The sequence below is a fragment of the Hemitrygon akajei genome, chromosome 17 (assembly GCF_048418815.1).
Source record: "Hemitrygon akajei chromosome 17, sHemAka1.3, whole genome shotgun sequence".
Taxonomy (NCBI): domain Eukaryota; kingdom Metazoa; phylum Chordata; class Chondrichthyes; order Myliobatiformes; family Dasyatidae; genus Hemitrygon; species Hemitrygon akajei.
In genome coordinates, this window is record NC_133140.1 from 18284079 (window position 1) to 18309785 (window position 25707).

Below are 25707 nucleotides of genomic sequence, written 5' to 3' on the forward strand. Positions count from 1 at the left end.
GACAGTTCAAAGATTACCAAAAATAAAAAGGGCACCACAGTAGCATAGTAGTTAGTGCAATGCTATTACAGCATAGGGCATCAGAGTATGAAGTTCAATCCCAGTGTCCTCTGTAAGGAGTCTATACATCCTCCCTGTGGAATATGTGGGTTTCTTCTGTGTGCTCCAGTTTCATCCCACAGTCCAAAAACACTGGATAGTAGGTCAATTGCTCATTGTAAAGTGTCTCGTGATTGGACTAGGATTAAATTGGGGGTTGCTGGGAGGTGGGCCCTGAAGGGTCAGAGGGCCTATTCCATGCTGTATCTCTAAAATAGTAAAAAAATAGAATAAAATGTGGCCTTAAAAATAATCCACGTGCTAGGAAAGGATTCCACTAATGATTAAAAATAAACTTGACAAGTTTTGAACAACTCAGTGATAATATTTTATGTGTGTGTATATTATATATACATATATATATACACACACACACACACACACACACTCAAACACACACTCAACAGTTGGGTGTAAGGGAATACCATTTGAAAGTTGTGGGAGATATATAATGCGGTATGGGGGAGCAATACAGAGTATTGTCCCATGAGTGCCCCAGGACAACATGGTCCAAATAATGCACCAAAGGACCTTTGCTTAGGGAATGATTTCATTACATCCATCAATGACATGGGAGTACAGGGTGCTTAATATAACTCAACCCACAAAGTGTACACTTCAGAGTGACCCAAAAGAATCTATGTTTCCCTCAAACTACTTTTTTACCCCCAAATGCATCATACTATTTGCAATTGAATGTCTGTGTACTCAGATGGGATGCACCAAGATTGCTGAACAATACAACTGAAAGTCATGCTTAGGTGCACATGGGGACTTCTTTGAAGGACATTAAGAGCACGGCAGCCTCTGAAAAACTAGTCACAACACATATTAGTCCCACAAATGTTGTAAAGTCCAGTTTGCTGCTACTACAACTTCATTTATTTAGGTGCTTGAGACTTAACAGATAAGTCAGATAAACTCAAGAGCGTGGATTGTTCGGAGAACTTTGATGTTATAGGCTTAGCAGAAACAGCTGAGAGAAGGGCAGGACTGGCAGTTGAAGTTTCCAGGATACTGCTGTTATAGGCATGCAAGGAGTGGTGCAGCCTTTTGATACGGGAGGACAAAGCAGTATGTAGAGTTGACATTCTTTGGGGATCGTCGAATGAGGCTATACAGGCAAAACACAGAAACAAGGGGAGGATCACTAGTGGGGTTGTATTATCGACACCGCCCCCCCCCCCCCCCATAGTCAACTTGAGGAGCAATTGTGTAGAGAAATCGCTCAGAGTTGTATTTAGTGGTTGTAATAATACGGTTTATTAATGGTAAATTTTAATTTCCCTGGTATTGAATGGACCATCCAGAGTGTTAAGGGTCTGAACAGGGTGGTATTTGTGAAATGTGTCTAAGAGAGTTTCCTGAGTCAATCTATAGAGAGCCCTACTCAAAAGGGTGCAATGTTGGACCTCTTCTTTTGGCATGAGGCAGGGTAACCACAGTGGCAGTCAGGGAGTTCTTTGGCTCCAGTGAGTATAATTCCATTAATGTTATGATAGTGATGGCAAAGGATAAACCTGGTCCACAGGTTCAGGTGACACGTCAAACTGGAGCAGAACTAATTTTGAGAGGGGCAAAAATAGACAGGATATAGAGGGTAATTGGATGAGTCTGTTTGAAAGGAATGGAATCAATAGTATGTGGTGGTGGGGTGCTTATAGGACCAAAAGACATCAGAGCAGAATTAATGCATTCAGCCCATCCATTCTGCTCCAACATTCCATCATGGCTGATTTATTATCCCATCAATCCCATGCTCCTGCCTCCTCCTATTCTTCAAATCTTGTGTTGAGTACAGACTCCATCTTCAGAATCATTCTTGTGAACCTCCTCTGGACCCTCTCCAATGCCAGCATATCTGCAGGGGCTCAAAACTGCTCACAATACTCCTGTTGCAGTCTGACCAGTATCTTATGAAACATAATCATTACATCTTTGCTGTTATATTCTTCTCTCGAAATAAATGCTAACATTGCATTTACCTTCTTTACCACCAACTCAACCTGCATGTTAATCTTTAAGGAATCCTGCATGAGGACTCCCAAATCCCTTTGCACCTCTGAATTTTGAATTTCCTCCCCATTTAGATTATAGTCTGCCTTTATTCCTTTTGCAGAAATGCATGACTTCCTGACACTATATTCCATGAGCCACTTCTTTGCCCTTTCTCTAAATCTGTCAAGTACTGTACACAGTTCTGGTCACAGGAAAGACATGGTTAAACTGGAAAGAGGGCAGAAAAGGTGGTGCCAGGACTAGAGGGCCTGAGTTGTAGAGAGGTTGGCCAGGCAAGGTCTTTATTCCCTGGACCATAGGAGAATGAGGGGTGTCCTTATAGAAATGTTTCAAATTAAGAGGCATAGCTAGCAGTCTTCTCCTCAGGATTAGGGGAGTCTAAAACTTGAGGGCATAGAATTAGTGTGAGAAGGGGACCTGAGGGGCAACATTTTGACACAGAGGATGGTTGAGGCAGGTACAACGGTATGTACGAAGCCCTTAGACAGGTACAGTACTTAGTGGGGAGAGACAGGGTTTTGGGGGAAATTGGGACTAACTGGGTGGGCATCATGGACTTGTCAGGTTGAAATGCCAGTACCCATAGTGTATTGCTCTGATTTTGACACAGCAAGAGAGGAAGGCAGTGGGGTTTAAGGATCCTGCTGGATTTCTAGGATGCTACAAGGCCAGGATTTATTCAAAAATGCTGCAGTGTGCTTTGGTCCAGGAGCTGGAACTGCTTGTTGAGAGAGTAGGTCCTTATTTTGGAAGGCTGATGCAGACCAGGAATAAACTTCTCTTGTCCTTTGCATCATCTGCAGCTGATAAAGCAATCAACAGCAGTGCCCGGTGCCACAATGCCGAGAGCTAAATAAACTTTTTTGAACCCATTTCATCCTAATCTTACCACAATCACAACACTGATTCCCCTCTCTCCCCAAAAAGAGCAAATAGGTACAAGATTTCCATACTTGATGTCACCAGCCTCCTTTTTCCTACTGTGCTCTTCCCTCCTGAAAGGCTGTTGTGTCTTCCTTGTTGAACAGCTGACAGCGAAGATTCTAACTGCAAAAGGAAATACCTGTCAATCGGTGAACCACCTTGTCCCCACATGACCATTTGCACTGAAGCCTGACATGAAAAACATCACTCCACATTAGCAATCCAGAAACTTCACCAAGATGGTAGTGTGCAATGTTTCGTACAACATGTAAACGGAATCTGCTAGTTGCAGAAATCCTCAAACTGGTGATTGTTAATTATCTAAAGGCTAAATAGCAATTCTGAAATTTCTGCTTTGACATAGGATAGTGGACGATGGTCTCGTTCTGGCTGGTGGTCTGTGTTCTGCAGTGATCTATACTGGGGCATTAGCTGTTGTGGGAGGCAGAGATAGCTATATATCTATAAATGTGAATGGGTGGATTAGTAAGTACAGATGACAACGACTGGTGACACAGTAGACAGTGCAGAAGAATGCTGAAGATTACAGTAGGATAGAGATCAGTCTCAGGTGTGGGTAGAGAGATGGCAGGTAGAATTTTATCTATTGATTTAGTGATACAGCGTGGAGTAGCCCTTCCTGCCTTGCGAGCCACGCCACCCTAGCAACTCCACAACCTTGCTTAATCTAATCACGGGGCAACTTACAATGACCACTGAACCAGACTGATAGGTCTTTGACTGTGGGAGGAAACCGAAGCACCTGGGGAGAACCCATGCATTCCACAGTACAGAGACTCCTAACAGATGGTGCCAGAATTGAATGCTGAACACCAGAATGTCCTGAGCTGTAATAATGTCACACTAACGGCTGAGCTACTGTGGTGCCCAAGTGTTATTTAGGCAAATGTGAGGTCTTACACTTTGAGAGATCAAATGTGCACAGTTAATGGCAGGACTCTTATCACTGTTGATGTTCAGAAAGATCTTGGGGTCCAAGTCCACAGCTCCCTGAAAATGGGTCACACAAGTTGATAGGGTGATAAAGGCAATGTATATCATGCCAGTCCTGATGAAGGGTCTCGGCATTAACTATTTAGCCCCCTCCATAGATGTTGCCTGACTTGCTGAGTTCCTCCAACATTGTATGTGTGTGATGCTCAAGATTTCCAGCATCTGCAGAATCTCTTGTGTATGCCGTACCTGTCTTTATTGATCAAGGCATTAAATTCAAAAGTCAGAACTTTATGTTGCTAAAGTTATATAACCGTTTAGTGTAATTTTCTCTGCGATGTCTAATTGTAAATGGCACGCATTTATGATGAGAGGGTGAAGTTCAGAGGAGATTTTCAGGGTAACTTTTATGTTTACACAGAGTGGTGGTGGGTTCTTGGAATGCACTGTCAGGGCTACTGGTAGATGTGTTTAAGAGCCTCTTGTGTAGGCCCATGAATATGAAGAGAACAGAGGTGATATGGACCATGTGCAGGCAGAAGGAATTAGATATTATTAGCTTAATAGGTCAGCACAGCATCAGAGGCCAAAGGCCAGTTCCTGTGTTGTAATGTTCTATGTTTTAGAGTGATAAGAGCACAAATCAGTCTGATGGTTAAAGGAGAAACAAAAATCTCTCATTTATACATTTAATAGTGAAACATCCCAAAAGGCTTCATATTAGCATTATCCAATGACATCTGACAGTCAGCAAAGAAAACTAGTATATCTAGCTAAATAAAAACTTGGCTATTAAAATCTGTACCTATGGTCACCACAAAATATATTCAGTGAGAGAACCGCAGCGTGAGGGACAAAGAGCTTAGGGCTCATCAGCCACACTGGGACACGAGACTGCAGAGTAATCTGAAACTGGGGAAGACAGCTTTCTGAGGTGGTGGAAGAGTGGGAGGAGGGAAGGCTTAAAAGAGGACCAGAATTTTGAAATGGAGTTGTTGCTGAACTGTAATTGCAGGGAGATGGATGAAGGAGAGCTCCATTTAACATCTGTCTCACCAGTTACAGTCAACAGAGATGATAATGAGGTAAAACTGGCCTTCTTCAGCTTGTGTGTGAACTGATGCTGTGTTTGGTCTGTTACAAAGCAGCAGCAGAGATGCTGAGAACTGGGTGCCGTGCACAGAACTGCAGGGCATTGGAGACAACAACAAGAGTCTAAGAAGAGAAACTTTTGGCCAAATAAAGAACATATACAGTTTTACTTCAAATAGCTCATTAAAGTACCAGAAATAGTTAAAGGACAAAGGCACAGAAACCACTAAAGATGTACATTTTAGCTGTTGTGATGAGGATTATTTCTCATCCGTGCTAATTACAGATTCAAAGGTGAATGAAAATGATCTAAATTGCAATGAGAGATGAAATTTACTGCCTTCACATTGGAATGAAAACAGTGACACATTTATCCCCACACACACACATACACACAAAATACTGGAGGAACTCAGCAGGTCAGGCAGCATCTAGGGAGAGAAATAAACAGTTGACATTTCAGGATTAGACCCTTCAGCAGCATGTGTTTATCCCAAATGCTGTGCTGAAATATCCCAGATGAAACATGCAACATGAAAATTAATCCAAGTCTATCTTTAAATCTGTAATTGGCATAAATCAGAAATAATTCTCGCTCCACAGAAGAATACTAATGGGAACATCTTTAATGATTTCTGTTTCTTTGACCTTTAAGCTCCAGGTATTGCAGCTGTACACAGTAATCATCTAAAGGGTGAACCACACACACAGAACAAGACACAGCATGTTACAAACTGGAAAATAATGTCAGGTCAACAAATACCTTCCACGTTCCTTTTACATCCACTAAATCCAAGTTACTTTCCCTTCCATATTCCCATCCACCAGCCCCACCATCCTTTAGCCCCCTCTGAAACAATGTTCTTGAAATAGAATATGGTGGAAAATTTCCACAGGGCAGGCAACATTATATTCCAGGTAAAAGACCTTTCCCCTCTCCACTAGTTCCAGTACCCTCTGGATAGGAAAACATTTACCTCACATTCATGGCGATTGGAACAGTGTTGGCTTTCTCCCCTGCGTCCAACAGCTCCCAGTTCCACTGACCGTACCCTCTGGGCAAACTTCAGTGAGCAAATAGTCTCATTGACATTCTTCTCCATTGGAGACACCTGTGGAAGGCAAACTGAGGTCTGATAAAGCATCTGCTGCAGTAAGAGCCCAGCTTCCATAATAACCCCTCTCATTCCTAGCCCTGGTTGCTCAATTACAGCATCATTCACTTGGTGGGACATCATTAAATTAAAACAAACACAGGGTCAAGCAAAACATCTACTGAGATTCCCCACATAAAATGCAGTTACATAACCCACGTCTCTCTCTCAAGCTGACACCGTGCATCATTATTTAGTCACTCTTTGGAACATGGACCAGTATTTGTTGTGCACCCTCAAGTGAGTGATGGCAAGATATCTCCTAGCCTTGGCAATACCCTCAGTGCAAGGACTGGAACACTTTGGGAAAGGAGTTCAGGGGGGCACAGTTAGCACAGTTCCAGTGAGATGAAGCAGTGACCACCTCCAAGTCAGGACATTGTGAGTTGGGAAGTGAATCTGCAGGCGGTGTGGTCCCATCATCTGACGTCGTCCTCCCTGGTGGCGGAGGTCGCAGATGACTGTTGGAGTAACCCAGGTGAGGGTTTCCACTGTCTACTTGAGGTTGGGAGGAAGGATTGTTCTGGGCACCAATCCATCAGGCTGCTTTACCCTGGATGGTCTACAAGAAAATGAATCTCAAGTAGTATAATGGTGACGCATGTACTTTGAAAATAAATTTACTTTGATCTTGGACTCTGGTCTTCAGTCAAGTGGAGTGTGTTCCACCCAGTTCCTGACTTGTCATCTGTGGAATACAGAAAGGCTCTGAGGCATCTAGTGACTCACCCCCACAGGATATCTTGTCTCTCTTCAGTTCTTGTAATCATAGTGGTTAAGTGACTGGCTTATCCCAGTTTCTGATCAATGGATGACGGAGATGTTCTGGGTGATGGCATCGAATATGAACAGAACACTCTTTTTGAGACTGTCAGAGGCTACAGAGGTTTTGAGAGGTTACACCATGGGGGGTGGTTTGTTGCAACTGAGCAGCAAGATTTCTCACCTGGACCATCATGAGGGTTTTGCTGTCACCGCTGAGGGAATCCTGTAGCAGGTAGGTCAGCTTGGAGTTACGGAAAGGAATGTACGGCTGTTTGGAGCGCAATGCACAGATGACATCACCGAGAGCCAACAGGGACTTGTTGATGTTCTGGGCTTCTCTCAGCCGGGGACCCTCTGCCCCTGACTTCCCGACACGCTCAGAACCTGCCAGGTCCACTAGGTTTAATTTACCTGTAAAGAAAGCAAGGAAGACAATGAAAGACAGACATTAATTAATTCTTTAAGCAGGAGCAGGGAATGAGTTATTGGCTCCATTGCACTTCACCCTTTATTTGGTTCCAAGCTCTGTGAATCAATGCATCCCACTGACTATAAAGCACAAACAGGTTATGACGCGTCTCCTGCACGTCTCTCGAACACTTCCCACCTGCTTTGTGGACAGAGGATGATGGACAGTCTGGGGCCCAAGTGCAGGTTGAGAACTCTTCATGGACAAATAAAACCAGGCACTCATCCTTGCCACATTGTAAATGAAGCAATCTGTATCCTACTCTACCACAAGTTAAAACCCAATACCTTCAAATAGTGAATTAGAAAATTCTGCCATAACATTGTCCGAAGTGGAATTAGTGACACCACGAGGTGGGTATACCATGTTCAGGAGGGGCAGTTAGCTTAGAGCTGAGCCCTCATTCCGCAGACGAGATCAAAAGCCCTAATTAATGGAGTTCAATTCTATTGATAATCTTGTAATTGGTGACTTCTTGAACACTACAAAACAAAATAGGCCAAGATTGAACTATTTTATAGAACAGTACTGCACATTACAGGACCTTTGGCCCATGATGTTGTATCAACCTTCTAATCTACTCTAAGATCAATCTAACCCTTCCTTTTCACATAGTCCTCCGGTTTTCTTTCATCCATGTGCCTATCAAAGAACCTCTTAAATGTCCCTAATGCACCAGCCTCTATTATCACCCGTGGCAGGGCATTTGATGCATTCACTACTTTGTGTGTAAAACCTTACCCCTGACATCTTCCCAATACATTCCTCCAATCACCTTAAAATTATGCCGCCTCCTCTTAACCATTTCCACCTGGGAAAGTCTTGTTGTCCACTATCTATGCCTCTTATCATTTTAGACACCTCTATCAAGTAATCTCTCCTCCTCCTTCGCTCCAAAGAGAAAAGCCCTGGCTCACACAACCTTTACTCATAAGGCATGCTCTCCAGTCCAGGGCAGCATCCTGGTAAATATCCTTTGCATCCTCTTTAAAGCTTTCACATTCTTCCTACACTGAGGACCAGAACTGTACTCAATATTCCATGTGTGGTCCAACCAGAGTTTTATAGACCTGCAACACCACCTTGCGGCTCGAACTAATTTCCCCGACTAATGAAGGCCAATACACAATACACGTTCTTATCCAAACTATCAGCTTGTGGGGCAACATTCAGGGATCTGTCAATGTGACCCCAAATCCCACCACTTCTCCATTAACCCTGCATTCTGCCTTCAAGTTTGACCTTTCAAATGAATCACTTCACACTTTTTAGTATTGAACTCCATCTGCCACCTTTCTGCTCTGCTCTGAATCCTATCAATGTCCCTTTGTAAGCTATAACCTTCTACACTATCCACAACATCACTGACCTTCATGTCATTTGCAAACTTACTAACCCACCCTTCCACTTCCTCATCCAAGTCATTTAACAAAATCACAAAGAGTAGGGGTCCCAGAACAGATCTCCACAGAACAGCACTGGTCACATCTCCAGGCAGAATATGCTCCATCTACTACCACTCTGTACCTTCTGTGGGCAAGTCAACGCTGAGTTCACTCAGCCAAGTTTCCCTGGATCTCATGCCTCCAGACTTTCTGAATGAGCCTACCTTGGAGAACCTTGGCAAAATGCCTCACTGAAATCCATATACACCATTCCAATGCTCTGTCTTCATTGATTTGTTTTGTCACTTCCTCAAAGAGTATAATCAGACTTGTGAGGCACAACCCGCTCCTCCCAAAGCAATGCTATCTCTAATCAGATTATACATCCCCAAAGCCATTCTCTAACAATCCTCTCCAATAGTTTGCCCATCACTGCTATATAATTCCCTTGATTATCCCTATTAGCTTTCTTGAACAAAGGAATAAGCAACCTGAGGTATTTCCTATCAGGTCCTGGGGATTTATTTATCCTCAAGATCTTCAAAACTTCCAGCACATCCTCTTTCTTATCATTGATGTGTTCCAGCATACCCGTCTGTTCTACGCTGACCTCACCATCAAGTTCCCTCTCAGTGGTGAATACTGATGAGAAATATTCATTAAGGACCAACCCTACAACCTCCAACTGCAAGCACACCTTTCTTCTTGTATCCCTGTTTGGTCCTACACTCACTCAAGTCATCCTCCTGTTCTTCATGTATGTGTAGAACACCTTGAGGTTTTCCTTAATTCTACTTGCCTTTTCATCTCCTCTTCCAGCTTCTTTAAGTCCATTCTTAAGCTCCTTCCTAGAGCCATGTCTGATCTATGCTCACTAAACCCTAAATATGTTTCCTTCTTCCTCTAGACTACATGTTCCACATCTTTTGTCAACCTCACCCTACCATCCCTTCTCTGCCTCGGTACGACAAACCTATCCAGAACTCCATGCAAGTGCTCCCTAAGCAACTTCCATATTTCTGTTGTGCATTTCCCTAAGTATATCTGTTCCCAATTTATGCTCCCAATTTCCTGCCTAATAGCATCATAATTTGCCCTCCCCCCAATTAAATACTTTCTCATACCACCTGCTCCTGTCCTTCAAAGGTGAGGGAGTTGTGGTTACTTCTCCAAAATGCTCACCCACTGAGAGATTGAACACCTAATGAAGTTCATTGCCTAGTCATCATTATGTGAGGTGTCTCGTTGCCCAGTACCGGATCCAATACAGCCACTCCTCTAGTCAACCTGTCTATATAATGTCAGGAATCCTTCCTGGACACAGCTAACAAATTCCGTCCCATTTAAACCTCTTGCACCAAGGACATGGCCATCAAGATCAGGGAAATTGAAGTCACCCATGGCAACAACCCGGCCATTTTTGTACCTTTCCAAAATTCTCCTGATGAACTGCTCCTGGGTCTTTCTGTTGGTATAGAATACGCCCAGGGGGGTGATTGCTCCCTTCCTGTTTCTGACTTCCACCCACACTGACTTAGTAGACAATCCCTCTATGGTGTCATCACTTTTACCAGCTGTGATACTATCCCTGATTAGCAATGCTACTCCCCCAGCTCTTTTACCTCCTTCCCTGTCCCTCTTGAAACATCTAAACCCTGGAATACTCAGGACCCATTCCTGCCCTTGTGACAGCCAAGTCTCCGTAATGGACATAATGTCAAAGTTACATGTACTGATCTATGCTCTATATTCACTGCCCTTGTTCCTGATACTTCTTGCATTAGAATTGATACATTTCAACCCATCCAATTGAATGTGATTATGCTCTTTCCACTGCTTATCCTTCCTCAGTCTCTCTGCATTCTGCATCTATCTTTATAACCTCTCATCCATCTTCTCAACCATCACTTCGGTTCCCATTCCTCCGCCTACCTAGTTTAAATTCTCCCCAACAGTTTTAGCAAATCTGCCTGCAAAGACGTTAGTCCCCCTCTAGTTCAGATGTAACCCATCCCTTTTGTACAAATCATATGTTGCCCAGAAGAGATCTCAATGATGCACAAATCTGAAACGATGCACCAGTCCCTCAGCCATATATTCGTGCCGTGTTACCCTATTCTTACCCTCACTGGCTCATGACACTGGCAGCAATCCCAAGATTGCTAACCTGGAGGACCTGCTTTACAGCTTCCTACCTAGTTCCCCATATTCTCTCTTCAGGACCTCATCCCTTGTCCTACCCATGTCATTGGTACCAGTACGTAGCATGACTTCTGGCTGTTTACCCTCCTGCTTTTATCATCCATTAATTCCTGAATTATTTAATGTAGTCATTTACACATTGAAAATTACTTTAAAACACACAAAACTTCATATAAGGGAGATCTGAGAAACACAGAGTTTTGATGCTTAATAACATCAGACAGTATTAACTCTTTGAAACATCAAAGCCACTGGTTTACAAATCCTTTGTGTTCCCTGCTGCACTCGGACTATACCTGTTGTTCGAACTCCAGAGGTGAGGTTTATCCCAGTCACAGAAACAATAAGCAGAGCATGGGATCGGGAGCTGTGCTCATTCACATTCGTGAAGTCTGTTGCCCGATTCACACGCCCAAGTTCGAAAACCTGAGGGAAGAGGAGAGTTATGCAAAAGACTGGATTTCTCAGAGTCTTAGACATCAGGATGAAAATTACAGTCGTAGGGCCTGCTGCGTTAACTCTAATTTTAGAAAAAAAACACTATTTTGTTTTTAAAACAGTAGAGTGATTACAAAATCCTCAGACAGCTACTAACTGACCAGAGTAAAGCAAAGACAGCAACAGGATTAGCTGTTCAACAACTTGTCCACTCTGTTCAGGCCAAGACCCAAAGAGAATTACCGAGATGTTGTAGCTATAATCCTTTGGATGAAACTTAAACTTACCCCTCAGGTAGACCTTACAAAGCTCTCTGCTTAACTTTGAGAATAAGGGCGGGTTCTGGCTCAAGTCCTAACCATGCAATTGGAAGTTGTTATTTTCTCAGTGTCATTGAGCAATAGACTTGAGTCAGAGATTGATGGTACAGAAACAGGCCCTCGGGCCCACAGAGTCTGCTTCCAGTATCAACCACCCAATTCCACTCATCACACATTCATTTCATCCTTCACTCTGCCAGCCCCTCCTGGATTTGCACAATTTACAGTGGCCAATTCACCTACAAACCCAGACATCTTTGGATATGGGAGGAAGCCAGAGACAAGGAGAATGTGCAAACTCCACACAAATAGGGTGCAGTCAGGATTAAATCCAGGTCTCTGACATGGTGAGGACCTTGCTACCTAGTAGAGATTCCTTTATAACGACATTGACCGCATTCAAAACTAGCTCATTGGCTGTAAAGCACCTGAGGTAGCAAACAGTGTTAAGTGCAAAACATACACAAAATGCTGGAGGAACTCAGAAGGTCAGGCAGCATCTGTTGAGAGGAATCAACTGACTCTGTTTCAGGTCAAGACCCTTCATTGGGACTGGTTAGGAAAGGAGCAGAAGATAGAATAAGAAGGTAGGGAGAGGGAAAGGAGTACAAGCCAGCAAAAGTAAGGGGAAGGTGGATGGGTGGGGGAGGAGATGAAGTAAGAAGCTGGGAGGTGACAGGTGGAAAAGATAAAGGACTGAAGGAATCGGATAGGAGAGGAGAGTGGACAATGGGAGAAAGGGAAGGAGAAGGGGAGCCAGAATGGGGAATGGAAAAAGAAAAGGGGGGGGGGGGCAGAAATTGCCAGAAGTTAGGGAAATCTACTCAGGCAGAACATGAGGTGTTGCTCCACCAATCCGAGTGTGGCCTCATCAAGGCAGCAAAGGAGGTCGTGGACTAACGTGTTGGAATGGAAATGGGAATTTAAATGTGGATGGCCACGGGGGAAAATCCACCTTCTGTGGTTGACAGAATGATGATGCTTGTCGGCGTTTTGCCCCAGAGCCTGTGTATGATGGTTTAATTGCTCAGAAACAGCACTGGCAGGCAACAGCTACCTGGACAACAAGCCATTATTCCTGGCTGTCAGCTCCAAAAGACAAACCAATTAAAAGCAAAATCCCAACTTTCAAAACCCCTTCCCAGTCTCACACTGCATGACTGCTTAGTCTCGTTTTCTCTGTCACATCACAAGGCAATGAACAATGGCTCTCACCTTGTTGATATCGTCCACACTCTGTACTCTGATCTGCATCAGGCCTGGGACATAGAGCTGCCCACTGCCATCCGGACTTAGCTTTATCTCAAGCTTCTCGCTGGGGTCCTTGGCCAACAAGTTCCTGCAAATAAATAAGTCGACTCTAGTGGCCTCAACAGAAGCTCAATGTTTACCGGTGCCCATCGAGTGACTGTCTCACCAGACATTAGACGTACAACCACAAGGAGGAAAAGACCACACTAGACACAAAGCAGCAGTAAGCACCAGGCAAGGAGAGTCATAGGTACAATAACGAGCCCACAAAAGTGGAATTTACAGCAGAAAAACTGCAGTTCCCAACACCCAGTCCTTACTATCTGCACGGGGTAGGGGTATGGAGTTCCCATGACAACAAAATATGAGTAACACTAAGGCTCTCTCCATCTCCCAAATGAACACTCTAAAAGCAGAAACACACATTACTAAACACAAAACATTCAAATGTTGGGAAGTAAATAGCAGCTGACAAACTACTTCCATTGAATGTTTGAAATTTCAGTTTTGAAATCACAAGTCTGAAGCTGTGTAAACACGGACTGCTCCCTGTTAGTGGGGAGCCACTAACACAAGGGGTCTGGAAACAGATCACCACGATTACACAGACAACGATTAGTTTGATCACTGCGCACATGCATGTGTTTACTGAATGGAGTGTGGAGCCAACCTCTCACGTACCCAGATCTGCAGATGGCAAATCTGTGGATAACAAGGACCGAGTGTAAACTTTCATTTAGAACAGAGACCAGGTAAGAAGAGTGGCGGAGGTGGGGTGGGATTTTCCAACATAAATTTTCGAAAAAAGCTTGCATCTGTGAGCAGAAGATTTAAATATATGCACATTTAAGAGCCACATACAGGAAGAGAAGAATCACAGGGAAAACCATCAAATAAAAGACCTGTCCAGCAGGGCAAGGGAACTTACAGCTGACAGAAATCAAGGACATGGCATCACAAAGACTTCAGCAATTGAGACTGACTGCTCAAGTAGTCACTTGGAACAAGTTACATTCTGGAAGACACCAGCCAATTTCTTTTCAAAAACTCAGGTAATATTAATCAATTTGATTTTAACTATTCCACAATTCCGCCCAGAAGTTCCTCTGTGATTTTTGTTTTGTACTAAAGTTGAAACTACACCCCTTTAAGTTAAAATCATCGTACCAGACCAATTCTGATGAGCCTGTCTGATTTACCGTCTTTGGTGAATACAATGGAATTCCTCATAACAATCTTCATTTATATTGTCAAACATGCTCAAACAAGGCCCTGAAATACCAGCCCATCTCTCTCACAGCTAACTCTAAACCACAAACAGCCCTGCCCTTCACATTGTACGTAGATTGTTGGGACAGTTTAGATGAAGATGTGGAAAAAGTGCTTTAACTCTGTACCTGACCTGCTCTGTAACTGAAAACATTCACTTTAAAGTAATTTGTCACCTGCTCAGTTATTGATTCAAGACTTCTGCCATCTTCTGTTGATCTTAGGAAGTAATCAGCATATCCTTAATTACGTTGACCTGCACGGCCAATGCGATCAGTATTATAGAACCATAGAACACTACAGCACAGTACAGGCCCTTCAGCCCTCCATGTTGTGCCGACCCATATAATCCTTAAAAAAGTACTAAACCCACACTACCCATAACCCTCCATTTTTCCTTCATTCATGTGCCTGTCCAAGAGGCTCTTAAAATACCCTAATGTTTTGAAATGATTTGTCAGTGTACAGCAGAACTCACTTCCTAATGCATTCCATAAACAGTAAAGCAGGTAGATACACCCAGATCCTATGCCAAAGCCCCACTATGGTCTGTTCTTGTACTAATCACCTTCAAATCTCAGGGATGTCATTTGCTGAAATGCAAAGATAAAGGTCAACAAGATTGGGCACTGGATTTGAAAGGTAAAAGAATGAGAGGGCAAGGAAAGAGATGTTTTTGGCAGCTTCAGATGGGACCACGAGATCAGCAGAGGGAAGTAAAACAGTTCGGACCAGGATTCTTTTCAAGGGGAAAAGCAAATATCCAGTCTGCTGTGAAACTACAGACATCAGGAAAGTCCTATCAGCAGAGAGATCTTGGGATCCAAGTTCATAGCTCCTTGAAAGTGGTTACACAGATTGAAAGGGTGGTTAAGGAAGTTTGCTTTCATTAGTTGAGACATTGATTTCAAAAGTCAAGAGGTTATGTTGCAATGTTATATAACTCTGGTGAGGCCACATCTGGAGTATTGCATACAGTTCTGGTTGCCCCACTATAGGAAGGATGTTGAGGCTTTGGAGGGGGGTACAGAAGAGGTTTACCAGGATGCTGCCTGGTGCAGAGGGCATGTCCTATCCTGAGAGGCTGGATAAGCTTGGGTTGTTTTTTATAAAACGGAGGAGGCTGAGGGGTGATCTGATTGAGGTGTATAAAATTATAAGAGGCATAGATAGAGTAGGCAGGGAGTAACTAATACCAGAGGGCATGCATTGAAGGTGAGAGAGGATAGGTTCAAAGGAGATGTGAGGGGAAAGATCTTTTACTTAGAGAGTGGTGGATGCCTGGAATGGAATGGAATAGTGGTAGAGGCAAATACATTAGAGGCTTTTAAGAGACATTTAGATAGGCACACGGATGTGGGAAAGATGGAGGGATATGGTCATTGTGCAGGTAGGAGGGATTAGTGTTTGGGTGTTTCTGATTTGATTTTCAGCTGGTTCGGCACAACATTGTGGGCTGAAGGGCCTGTTCCTGTGCTGTACTCTTCTATGTTCTTAAGACTCGATCATTAGGAGGTTGTCACTAGGGTGCTACAGATGACCTCAAGTTTATCTGGGGCTTAACAGCAAGAACTTGGGATTAGGGAAACATGACATTCTGCTGGTAGCAGTATACAAGCAGGCCATTTGCATTCTCTTGGCACCACCACTGCTACATCTGCCCTCTCATTACATGAAATCATGGCTGATCCTTTGTCTCATCCCCACTTCCCTGTGTTAAATCCAGAATCATTTGGTCTCCTTAATGTTTATTAATCGACCCTTAATATATTTGGCTACAACTTCATTGGGTGGAGAATTACAAAAAAAAAAATCACTATCCTCTGAAATATATGTTATGAATAATCAACCACATATTTTGAGAGACAGTTCTGGATACCCAACTAGGGAAAGTCACCCCTGCAACTTCCTTGTCAAGTTACAATAAGGCCAACGTACCACTTGTCTTTCTAATTGCTGGTGTGTCTATATGCTAACATTCAGAGACACACAGGTCTCTCTGAGCACTGACAGAGTTTTAAATTTTAAAAAAAAATTCTCTCTGATTAAAAATATTCCCCCCTTTCCATTTCTAGTGTTGTTATTTACTGGAAAGTGAATGCAGACACGCACCACCCTGGACATCCCCTGCTGAATGAATGAATCTCTCACAATTCTCTCCCATCCCATGAGATGAAATGTCATCCAACCTCCCACAAGGAGGGAAGAGAGAGTCAGAGAAGAATCTCTCTTCAAGGGTCCCAGGGGTTTTGGTTGGACTGGACCCAATGGTATGCCCAGAAATCCATCATCAGAATCACTAATGAACATGATGAATCACTCTTCTATGTGTGATGGGAGGAGATATGACCAGGGCAGATAGAGAACACTGAACCCAAAATCCTGTCAAAAGGGACCCCAGCAACAGTGTGTATCTAAATAATGCAAGGGAGGCAGAAGTTAGACCTTAAGACATTGGAGCAGAATTAGGCCATTTAGCCCACTGATTCTACTCCACCATTTGATCTTGCCTGATTTATTATCACTCTCAACCCCATTCTCCTGCTTTCTCCCTGTAACTTTTGATACCCTTACTCAACAAGAACCTACCAACCTTTATTTTAAATATACTCAATGACTTGGCTCCACAGCTGACTGTGGCAATGAATTCACGGATTCACCGCCCTCTGCTTAAAGAAATTCTTCATCTCTGTTCTAATGGGACATCCTTGTACTCTGAAGCTGTACCCTCTGGTCCTAAACTCTCTCACTATTGGGAACATCCTCTCTATGCCCACTCAATATTTGATCGGTTTTAATGAGATCCCAATCATTATTCTAAACTCCAGCAAGTATAAAACCAGGGCCACCAAATGGTCCTAATACGTTAACCCTTTCATTCCCTGGCTGATTCTTGTTGACCTCCTCTGGACCCTCTCCAATGCTGGCTTATCATTTCTTAGACAAGGGGTCCAAAACAGCTCATAATACTCCAAATGCAGTCTGACCAAGGCCTTATAAAGCCTCAGCATTACACCTTTGCTTTTATATCCTTGAAATAAATGCTGACAATTCACTTGTCTTCCCTACCCTGACGCAATCTTCTAATTAACCTTCAGAGAATCCTGCACAAGGACTCCTAAGTCCCCTTGCACCTGATTTCTGAATTTGCTTCCATTTATTCTTTCTGCCAAAATGCATGACAATATACTTCCCTACAGTGTATTCCAACTGTCACAACACTTTGCCCATTTTCTAGTCTGTCCAAATCTTTCAGGAGACTCTCTGCTACCTCAACGCTGTCTGCTTCTCAACCTATTTCTTTATCATCTGCAAACTTAAGCCATCAATTCTGTCATCCAGATTACTGACATGTAATGTGAAAAGTGGTCCCAACATCAACCCCTGTACAATACCACTAGTCACTGGTAGTTAATCTGAAAATATCTCCTTTATTCCCACTCTTTGCCTCCTGCCAGTCAGACATCTTCTATCTATGCAACACACACCACACAATGCTAGGGGAGCTAAACAAATCAGGCAGCATCTATGGAAATGAATAAACAGTCAACCATTTATGCTAGTATCTTTTCTGAAATTCCACGGGCTTTTATCTTGTTTAGTGGCCTCATGTGCAGCACTTGTCAACTGCCTTCTGAAAATCCACATCCTTTTGAAATCAACTTCCACTGACTCTCTTTTGTCTATTCTGCCTATTATATCCTCAAAGAATTCCAACAGATTTGTCAGGCAAGATTTCCCCTTAAGGAAACCAAGCTGATTTTGGCCTATTCCTATTTTATCATGTGCCTCCAAGTACTGTACCCCAAAACCTGATTATTTATAATGGACTCCAATACCTTGCCAACCAATGAAGTCAGGCTATATGAACCAACTGGTCTATAATTTCCTTTCTTTTGCTTCCTTCCTTTCTTAAAGAGCAGAGTTACATTTGCAATATCCCAGTCCTCTGGAACCATTATGGAATCTAGTGATTGTTGAAAGATCACTACTAATTCCTCTATAATCTCTTCAGCTACCTCCATAAGAATCCTGGGGTATGGCCCATTTCCCCTCCACCACCACCCACCTCTGTCTAGCAGAACTGGTCCTCACCCTCAACAATTTCTGCTTCAGCTCCTCCGAATTTCTCCAAACTCAAGGTGTAGCTTTGGGCACCTGCATGTGCCCCAGCAATGTTTGTCTTTCCATTGGCTACGCAGAACAGGCCATGTTCCAAGTCTTCCCTGGTAATGCTCCTCAACTCTTCCTGCGCTACATTGACGACTACATTGGTGCTGCTTCATGCATCCATGCTGAGTTCATCAATTTCATCAACTTTACCTCCAACTTCCACCCTGCCCTTAAATTCACTGGTCCATTTCTGACACCTCTCTACCCTTTCTCAATGCCTGTCTCCATCTCTGGAGACAAACCGTCTAACAGCATCTCTTATAAACCTACCAATTCTCAAGACCATCTTGACAATACCTCTTCCCATACTGTCTTCTGTAAAAATGCTATTCTCTTTTCTCAGTTCCTTCATCTCCATCACTTTTCTTTCAAAGAATGGGGTTTCCCTTCCATTTCCCAGACATCAGCACTCACCTCACCTTCCTGCTGCCTTGAAAGTGATAGAGCTTCTCTTGACCTCACCTATCACCACATGAGCCTCTGCATCCCACACAACATTCTCTGCAGCTTCTGTCATCTTCAACGGGATCCTCCCACCAAACACATCTTTACCTCCCCAACGCCCTCCCCCACTCTTCACTTTACACAGGGATCTATGATTCTCTTGTCCATTCGTCCCTCCTCACAAATCTCCCTCCTTGCACATATCCCTGCAAGTGACAGAAATGCTACACTTGCCCATTAACCTCCTCCCTCACACCCATTCAGGGCCCCAAACGGTTCTGCCAGGTGAGGCAACACTTCACTTGTGAATCTTTTGGAGTTTTATATTGTATCCGGTGCCCCTTACATGGCCCCCTCTCCATCGGTCGGACCCGATGCAAGTTGGGGGACTGCTTTTTCAAGTGTCTCTACTCCATCCTCCCGAAGTGGCATTTCCTGGTGGCCAACTATTTTTGTTTCCATTCCCATTTGGATGTCTGCTTATGCCACGATGAAGCCACTCTCAGGGCAGAGGAGCAACTACTCATTATTCCATCCCGGTAGCCTTCAACCCGATGGCATGAATATCAATTTCTCCTCCTGGTAATTCCTCTCCCTTCCCTGTTCTTCCATTCTCCACTCTGGTCTCTTACATTTTCTCCTCACCTGTCTATCACCTCCCCCTGGTGCCCCTCCTTCTTCCCTTCCTCCATGGTCCAGTCTCCTCACCTCTCCCCACCACCTGTCTTCACCTATCGCCTTCTAGCTGTCTTCCTTCCCCTCCCCCCACCTTTTTGTGCTTGTGTCTTCCCTCTTCATTTCCAGTTCTGAAAAAGGGCCTCAGCTCGAAATGGCAATTGTTTATTCATTTCCACGGATGATGCCAAACCTGCTGTGTTCCTCCAGCATTGACTGCATGTTGCCACATCATAACATTGCCCTTTTTACATGTCTTTTCTATATCCCGTTGCAATTTCTTCCCATATCCTTGCAATTTCTTAACTTTACCCACAAGGATTCTACATCTCTGATCCTCTTTGTAAGGATATGATTTCATTTTTTTTTTTAACCAAAAGTCACCCCACCACCTCTGCCTACCTGCCTGGCTTTTCACTACTATATGCATCCTTGGAAATTAAGCTCCCAGCTGTGATTATTTTTTCAGCCATGACTCAGTGATGTCCACAACATCATATCTGCCAATTTCTAACTGCACTATCTACATTATTCTGTTTACTGTGTGCATTTAAATGCAACTCCTTCAGTCCTGTATTAATTGTCCTCTTCGATTTTGCCTCCATATTAATGGCGGTTAAATTCTATTCTATTTCTACAGTGCATCGCCCAAGAATAGCAAAAGCTGATGCACAAATCACTGGAAAATTCTGATTTAAGTAGGCCACAGATTACTTTAAAAAACACGTAAGCAAATATCAGCTCTAGAGCCATGCCAAAGCATTGCACCAATCACCAACCATGCAGCTCCCATCAGAGTGCAAGTATTAGTAACCTCATAGTTAGATCCTCAGTCTTCTGCTGGTCAGACCCTAGCAGGTCTCTACAAAAAGAGAAAATACTATTAGCAACTACATCAACAGATTATTCCCATCTGTTAACATGCTATCACATGGAGCATGGTCCTCTGTTGCTCACCCAGTGTTTCATACCTGAGGGTTTCATTGTAGATCTCGGCCATGCTGACAGTGATGGTGAGATCCCAGTCTGCTGAGCGCTCTGCCACTTCACCAAATAGATGCTGGAGAGCACGCTGGTTTATTCCAGGGTCTTCCGGCAACCCCTAGAGAAACAGTGATATTGTGCCAATGTTACGTCCAGGCTAAGAAAAAAAACAGCCCTCAAGAGACTGGAGGAATGTGCGAAGATTGAGGAACTACAAGAAGAAGCCAACTGCTGGTTCCAACTGCAAACCTGGAGTGTATAAATTAGCTTGTGTGCCATCATGCAACAGAGGCACCATTGAAAAATCAAGTCACTGCAGATGTTGAAAATTTGAAACAAAAAATACAAATGCTGGAAACATTCAATGAATGGGTCAGCCAGTATCTGTGAAGGGAGAGTCACTCCGGCCTGAAACACTAACACCTCTCACCTTTCCATACAACACAGACCATGGTCACCCAGGCTTTGCTCTACTGGAGACATCCTGAAGTGTAACACATTTCTTCTCCATCCTCCTTATTTTTGGCCACTCCACCAGACTGTACATGCATACAATCAAAGGATCTTTGAACCAAAACATTGCCTCTGTTTCTGTTCTCGCAGAATGACTACAAAATATTTTCAAAACTTTGTTTTTTATTTTAGTTTTTCTGTATTTTCAGTTTTTTAAAATTCTCATTAATTCTATCTCCTGTGCAGGAGAGATGATTCTAACATTTTATCAGGGAGCTGGTTTTGTTAAGCCAGGTTAATAAATAATGGAGATTTTTTACCCGTCCTGTCCTTTCTACCCAAAATAGTTAACACCATTTCAGGTCTAACAAGAATGAGGCTGCATTGGTTCATAAGACCAGCTGGCATCAGGCAAACTGCTTTTCCCAAAAGGTATCCAAAAATCTGAACTTTCCAGTGCTAGGAATGCCATTAATCCTTAATTAAAGCTTGCACCATTACGACCTTACCTCCATTGTGTACGTCTTCCCAGAGCCCGTTTGTCCATAGGCAAATATGCAGACGTTGTACCCATCAATGCAGGACGTAATGAGTGCTTGAACCTCCCGGAATATCTGGAACAAATAATGGGAACAATTATTTCACAAATTACTGCTGATACCAAATTTTGACAAAACATCAAACCTTCTGATGTACGAGTGTTGAGTGCCAGTTTGAATTTTGACCCTTTCCCCTGGCTGGGACCCTTGAACCTACATTTGTGAGATTAGGAACAGACAAATGGTCTAACTGTAACCTCAACTTTGCATTTTTCTCCACTAGCAGTAACTCTTCACCATTTGCTGATCAAGAATCTGTCCTGAGGACATTCAGAGACTGTGCTTCCACCACCCCTTGAGGAAGAAAATAACAAAAAATGATCATCCTCAGATAACAGTCCCATCTCAAATTTAAATGAGAAACCATTTTTCTTATTATGCTTATATATAACAGATCATATTTATATTTAAATTATCTCTGTTCTAGATCATCTCACAAGGTGAAACATCCTCTCCACATCCACACCATCAAGATCTTATGCCTCAGTCCTCACTCACCCTGAACTCCAGTGGCTACAAACCTTACTTATTCAACCTTTCCTCACCCTTTTCAGGATCAGTTTAGTAAACCATCCCTGAATTGCTTCCAAAACAGTTACATTCTTGCTTAACTAATGAGACCAAAAGCTCCACACCAGCTACAGAGATGGGAACCTCACCCAGCTGTGGAGTTAGACATGGACTTACTGAAACATAGGATGAACATGCACTACATAAAATCACAGGAAAGGCCAAACAAAAGGGTCAGCTGATTCAAAATCAATCCATGAGAAGCTAGCAGCACTGGGGGAGAATATCGTTTTTGACCAGTGCACCCAATTGAAATATCAAAAGGCTTTCAAATTGTGAAATACCTTGAATTGCAATCTCTGTTTTGTACATAAATGGATGAATTACTACACCCAGGCAAGAGATACAAAAGCAAAAAGGGGCACTACTCAAACATTACAGACCAATAAACTGTCAAGAGGCAACAAGAAAGCAGAAGAGACCTAAAGGAGTGCAGGAATGGACATAAAGTCATGGTATGCAGGGTATCGTAAACCAGGCCCTTGATACTAAAGTGATGGAGATGCAGATCAAGTAACACGATGGCAGATCTGTACTGCAAGAGTAGTCACGACACAGCATTGTTAAGTTCCTGATTAACAGCAAGCCCCACATGCTGATTAAATTGTTAATGTTGGAGGAAATGCTATAAGAGAGCGATAGGCTCTTACTTTTTGCTTGCCACTTAGCAGCCCAAGTCTACACATTATTTACGGCATGAGTTCCCAACTGTTTTTATGCCATGGACCAACACCTTTAAACAAAGTTGAAAACACCAGATCTATGATCTTTCTGCACACACACACTTCCATGTCACAAAGGAGAACACCATTCCACCTTAATCTTACCATGGAGGAAGAGGAACAGGAATTAATGTGAGAAATTAACTGATATGGTTGTCAACAACTTCACTAAATCAGAGTGGTGCAAGGCAAACTGGATGGTGTTTTGTTATTCCTGGACTACGACTGCCCAGGCACCAGTTTCTGATCTTTATCCAGGTCCACCACTCAAGGACCTGCACACATCCCAGTGATCCGTTAGATCATGGATCAGTTTTCATGTTAAGCCCACTTACATCTGCCTGCAATGCATGTGGTTGAAAAACCTTATCCAGCTCAAACATGGATGTTTTTCCACGGTGTGAGACATACAAAACTCCATCATCATCCTGATCGAAGGAAATGACATTCCTGTTGTCGGGACCTGCACCGTCCTCCCTGGTTATAGGTCGAACTCTGCACAAGACACGAATATTCCCTGAAGAAAGATTACAACAGAAGCATGAACTCAAGATGATGGAAATCTAGAATAACACACACAGAAGGCTAGAGGAACTCAGCAGGTCAGCAGTATTCATGGATAGGAATAAACAGTCGACATTTTAGTCAAGACTCTTCACCAGGACTGAAACGGAAGGCGGCGGGGAAGAATCCAGGATAAAAAGGTTGGGGGTAGAACCAGGTGAGGAGGAAGGTAGGTGGAGGGGGAAATGGACTGTTGAAAAGCAAGGTGATTTATTGTATTTTATCTGCAACAGAGTACACACGGTGGCCACTTTACTAGGTACCTCCTGCATCTAATAAAGTGACCACTGGGTCTTCTGCTGCTGTAGTCCATCCACTTCAAGGTTCAACATGCTGTGTGTTCAGAGATGCTCTTCTGCACACCACTGCTAGAACAAGTTGCTATTTGAGTTACTGTCGCCCTCCTGTCAGCTTGAACGAGCCTGGCCAGTCTCCTCCGACCTCTCTCATTACCAAAGCGTTTTCACCACGGAATTGCTGCTCACTGGATGTTTCTTGCTCTTTTGCACCGCTCTCTGACAGCTGTGTGTGAAAATCCCAGCAGATCAGCAGTTTCTGAGATACTTAAACCACCAACAACCAATCCACGGTCAAAGTCAATGAGATTACATTTCTTACACATTCTGATGATTCACCAGAAAAACAACTGACCCTCTTGACCATGTCTGCGTGCTTTTATGCATAGAGTTGCTGCCACATGATTGGCTGATTAGATATTTGCATTAACGCGCAGCTGTATAGACGTACCTATAAAATGACCACTATGCGCAGAACTTGTGCGGCTGATTTTGGACTGAGAGCTCCTCTCCGCAGTTAGTGAACAAAGCTCTGACTCACCTCGAAGCCGCACCAGCTCATTGTGGCATTTCTTGCGGAGCTGCATCTCCCGTTTGTACTTGCGCAGAAGATCCTGGTTTATTTCCTTCGCTTCCTCCACTGCCTGGTAAATCTGGAAAGAAGGATGCACACGTCTTCAGGGCATCCTGAAACATCTAAGAGCCAATTGACAAATTCACTGTTGTAAGAAAAGTCTTAGAGAGATCCAGCCCAGGAACAGGCCATTCAGTCCACCAAGTCCATGCTGGTCATCAGCCACCCATTGACACTAATTCCATTTTATTCTCCCCTCCAGATTCTAACCCTCACCCACACACTAGTGATAATTTACCAGCCACCACATCTTTGGGATTTGGGAGGAACCTGAGGTCACCAGGAGAGTATGTAAACTCCACAGCAACGCCCGAGGTCAGTATCGAACCTGGGTCGACGGCGCTCTGAGTTAGTGGCTCTACATGCTGTAGCACTGGGCCACCCAATGTAGGTCCCATTCTGTTCAAGACTTCTTTATCACCACTGTATCAAGATGGTCAGTTCCAATGTCACCTCCACAGTGTCGCACTGTGGGGGTCCCTGATAATACACACCAAGCACCTTTGCAACATTTCTCAACTCACTTCCTTTTTTGTCTGGCTGACGGCATCCTGCAGAAGACAGGGAAAATCCCGGACATGGTTCTTCAGACAGTTGTAATCATTAGTCAGTGTCTTTAGGGCTGGTTGGATGGAGAGTAGGTTGATTCGAACACCTGCAGAAAGAGGACCCCAGGTCAGCAAGGTGCTAGCACTCGTCACTTCTCACAGCAAAATGCTGCGTAGGGTGCGGGCTCCAACTCAGTACCTCCCTAATGTGCTGCAAGTTGGTAGAACAGAGGGATCTGGCAATACAGGTCCATAATTCGCTGAAAGTGGCGTCACAGGTAGATAGGACCATAAAGAAAGCTTTTAGCACACTGACCTTCATAAATCAATTTACTGAGTACAGGGGATGGGGTGTCATGTTGAAGTTGTATAAGATGTTGGTGAGGCCTAATTTGGAGTATTATGTACAGTTTTGGTCACCTACCTACAGGAAAGATGTAAACAAGGTTTGCATCTTTAGAAAGTTTACAAGGACGTTGCCAGGTCTGGAGGACCTGAGTTATAAGGAAAGATCGAATAGGTTAGGACTGTATTCTTTAGAATGCAGAAGATTGAGAGGAGATTTGATAGAGGTATACAAAATTATGAGGGTATAGACAAGGAAAATGCAAGCATGCTTTTTCCACTGAGGTTCAGTGGGACTACAGCCAGAGGTCATGAGTTAAGGGTGAAAAGTGAGAAGTTTAAGAGAAACATGAGGAGAA

General features: G+C 43.5%; 1 protein-coding gene across 6 annotated transcripts in view; it reads right to left on the reverse strand.

The window, feature by feature from the left end:
* The window catches only part of kifc3 (kinesin family member C3), a 76650-nt gene that overhangs the window by 1773 nt on the left and 49170 nt on the right, over positions 1–25707 (reverse strand). For 4 of the 6 annotated variants that reach the window (XM_073069731.1, XM_073069727.1, XM_073069728.1 and 1 more), the window contains 11 exons: positions 24980–25110; positions 24363–24474; positions 23297–23478; positions 21580–21684; positions 20605–20735; positions 20448–20495; positions 13037–13160; positions 11360–11489; positions 7189–7418; positions 6066–6200; positions 3072–3165 (listed from right to left, as the gene is read on the reverse strand). In XM_073069731.1, coding sequence (XP_072925832.1) covers positions 3072–3165; positions 6066–6200; positions 7189–7418; positions 11360–11489; positions 13037–13160; positions 20448–20495; positions 20605–20735; positions 21580–21684; positions 23297–23478; positions 24363–24474; positions 24980–25110 — 1422 coding nt within the window. Of the gene's footprint in view, positions 1–3071; positions 3166–6065; positions 6215–7188; positions 7419–11359; positions 11490–13036; positions 13161–20447; positions 20496–20604; positions 20736–21579; positions 21685–23296; positions 23479–24362; positions 24475–24979; positions 25111–25707 lie in introns of those variants that run through there. The other 2 variants (XR_012101872.1, XM_073069730.1) reach the window with 2 other exon arrangements.